The sequence below is a fragment of the Caenorhabditis briggsae genome (assembly GCF_000004555.2).
Source record: "Caenorhabditis briggsae complete genome, chrII, whole genome shotgun sequence".
Classification (NCBI taxonomy): Eukaryota; Metazoa; Nematoda; class Chromadorea; order Rhabditida; family Rhabditidae; genus Caenorhabditis; species Caenorhabditis briggsae.
This window is the reverse complement of record NC_013486.2, coordinates 14,926,053-14,928,097: the sequence shown is the minus strand read 5'-3', so window position 1 is coordinate 14,928,097 and position 2,045 is coordinate 14,926,053. Positions and strand designations below refer to the sequence as shown.

Genomic DNA, 2,045 nt, shown 5'->3' with positions numbered 1-2,045 from the left:
CATGAAAATAAAATTTAAACATGGATTTTCAAACTTCTCACAGAATTTCCGACATTTTGAGCCCAAACTCGGCCTATTTAGGTGAAAATTGATTTTTGACCGTCGACCGCGGGCGCTGTACGGTCGAAAATCAAAGTTGATTAAAATAGGTCGTGTTAGAGTTCAACATGTTTGAAATTTCNTGAGACCTTACGACACTTGCTCCAAATGCTCTAAAAATGGGGTTCTATAAGTAAAAAAGTGCGAGAAATTCAAAATTGCTATTCAAAACTTCTGAAAATGACTGAAAAATTCTAAAAAGTGGGAAAAAATATTCACCTCGAATTTCCGGCTCCGAGTATGGATGGCTGCCCATGTAGATGTTGGAACATGGGGTACGATTGGCACCAGCTTCTCCTAAAAAATTATTTTTTTCATTTTTCCCAGAAATTTGAGGGTTACTGTACCCCATCGATAACCCCAATTACGGTTAGCATCCGCGCCCACACACCAGCGATTCACCGTCACATTCTTGCTTCGCGTCTTTCTCCATAATCGGTCCTGAAATTTTTTAATTTTATTCCAAATTCGAATTTCCTGCAAAATGTAGGTCCAGAAGAAAAAAACTAGAAGTTTCTAGCGTGATTTTGAAGATATTTGGAATTTCCTGGGTTACTGTAGCTCCAAAAGTCCGCAAACACCGATTGCGAGCTTTCGAGCTCAAAATTGGAATTTAGACCAAACTAAACGCGGGAAATCAAATTTTAGCTCTGAAAACTGCTCAAAAGCTGCTTGAATCTGAGAAAACCTCAAATTGCAATGTTTTTGGGTTACTGTAGCTTGAGAAGTACGCAAAAACGAGGTCTCACAAGCTTGCAAAAACAGTTTTTAAGTTCCCTACAAAATTTGGGTCCAGAAGCAAAAAACTAGAAGTTTCTAGCGTAATTTTGAAGATTGTTGAATTTTTCCGGGTTACTGTAGCTCCAAAAGTCCGCAAACACCGAATGACGCCAAAACGTCCCGTTTTTAGGTTTCTAAACTGAAAATTTGGTTTTAGGCTCATTTTTGACATTGACAACGCCTCTAAGTGTCTCTGAAACCACGAAAATCCAAACTTTCAGATTTCTGTAGTGTTCAAAAGTCCGCAAACACCAAAATCCCTAAAAATGGTGCAAGAAAGTTCTAGAAAAAATTTCTAAACCAAACTTTTGCAGAAAATCCAAATTTCACACTCACGTTCGTCCTACTGTACTCATAGCCGTCTGGATTGACTTGCGGCATGATGTACCAGTCGAATTTTTGAAGATTCGCCGTCACTTGGGGGTTGATACCGTACTCGTGAACAATTTTTTTAATCATGAAAAGAGCAACAGCCGGAGCGATCCATTCACGAGCATGTACACCAGCGTCAACGATGATGGATGGTTTTTCAGGGGTAGACGGACCAGGTGGGTGGATCTGGAAGGGATTACTGTAGTTGGGAAGGTATATTTTGAAAATCTAGTCAAAATTGAATTTCCCATAGTGAATTACCCATGATACCTAATTTTAAGAGAGATTCGAACAAGTGTCGTGAAATGTGGTGTGTGGCCCGCAAACACCACTTCGGAGTCAAAGTGTTTAAATTCTGAGGTCAAATTTGAAATTCCTATGGTAATTTGTCCCTGGGGCCCAGTTTTTAGGGAGTTTTAAGCAAGTGGTTTTACTTTTTTAAAATCTAACAGAAATAAGTGAAATGGAGAAATTTTAATAATGATTAATTGTTTTGCATCTGTTGAAAATTTTGAAACTTAGATTTTATAATCCCATTGCGAGTTTCTAAAGATTAAGAGACTTTTCGGAATAAACAAAATTTAACAAAAGAGAAATAGAGAGTATACAAGTTTGGAGAGACGCAAAGAAATTTATAAACATGTGGTCCCTTCTATATTTCTAATTGCTCACAGATGGAACAAGAAGGATTCCAATTTCGGAGAAGTGAAGAATAGATTTTTGCGAATTTTGGAACATTTTGAACTTTGAATTTCTAGTAAAATTTCAGAATTTCCAAGAAATATGATTTTTCT

At 37.3% G+C, this 2,045-nt stretch overlaps 1 protein-coding gene across 1 annotated transcript in view; it reads right to left on the bottom strand.

Annotated features, from left to right (window-relative positions):
* Positions 1 to 2,045, bottom strand: part of CBG21465 — a gene marked incomplete at both ends in the record, with an annotated part of 6,576 nt that overhangs the window by 2,718 nt on the left and 1,813 nt on the right. The window contains 3 exons of the mRNA XM_002648971.1: positions 319 to 396; positions 447 to 540; positions 1,216 to 1,437. Coding sequence (XP_002649017.1) covers positions 319 to 396; positions 447 to 540; positions 1,216 to 1,437 — 394 coding nt within the window. The remainder of the gene's footprint in view (positions 1 to 318; positions 397 to 446; positions 541 to 1,215; positions 1,438 to 2,045) is intronic.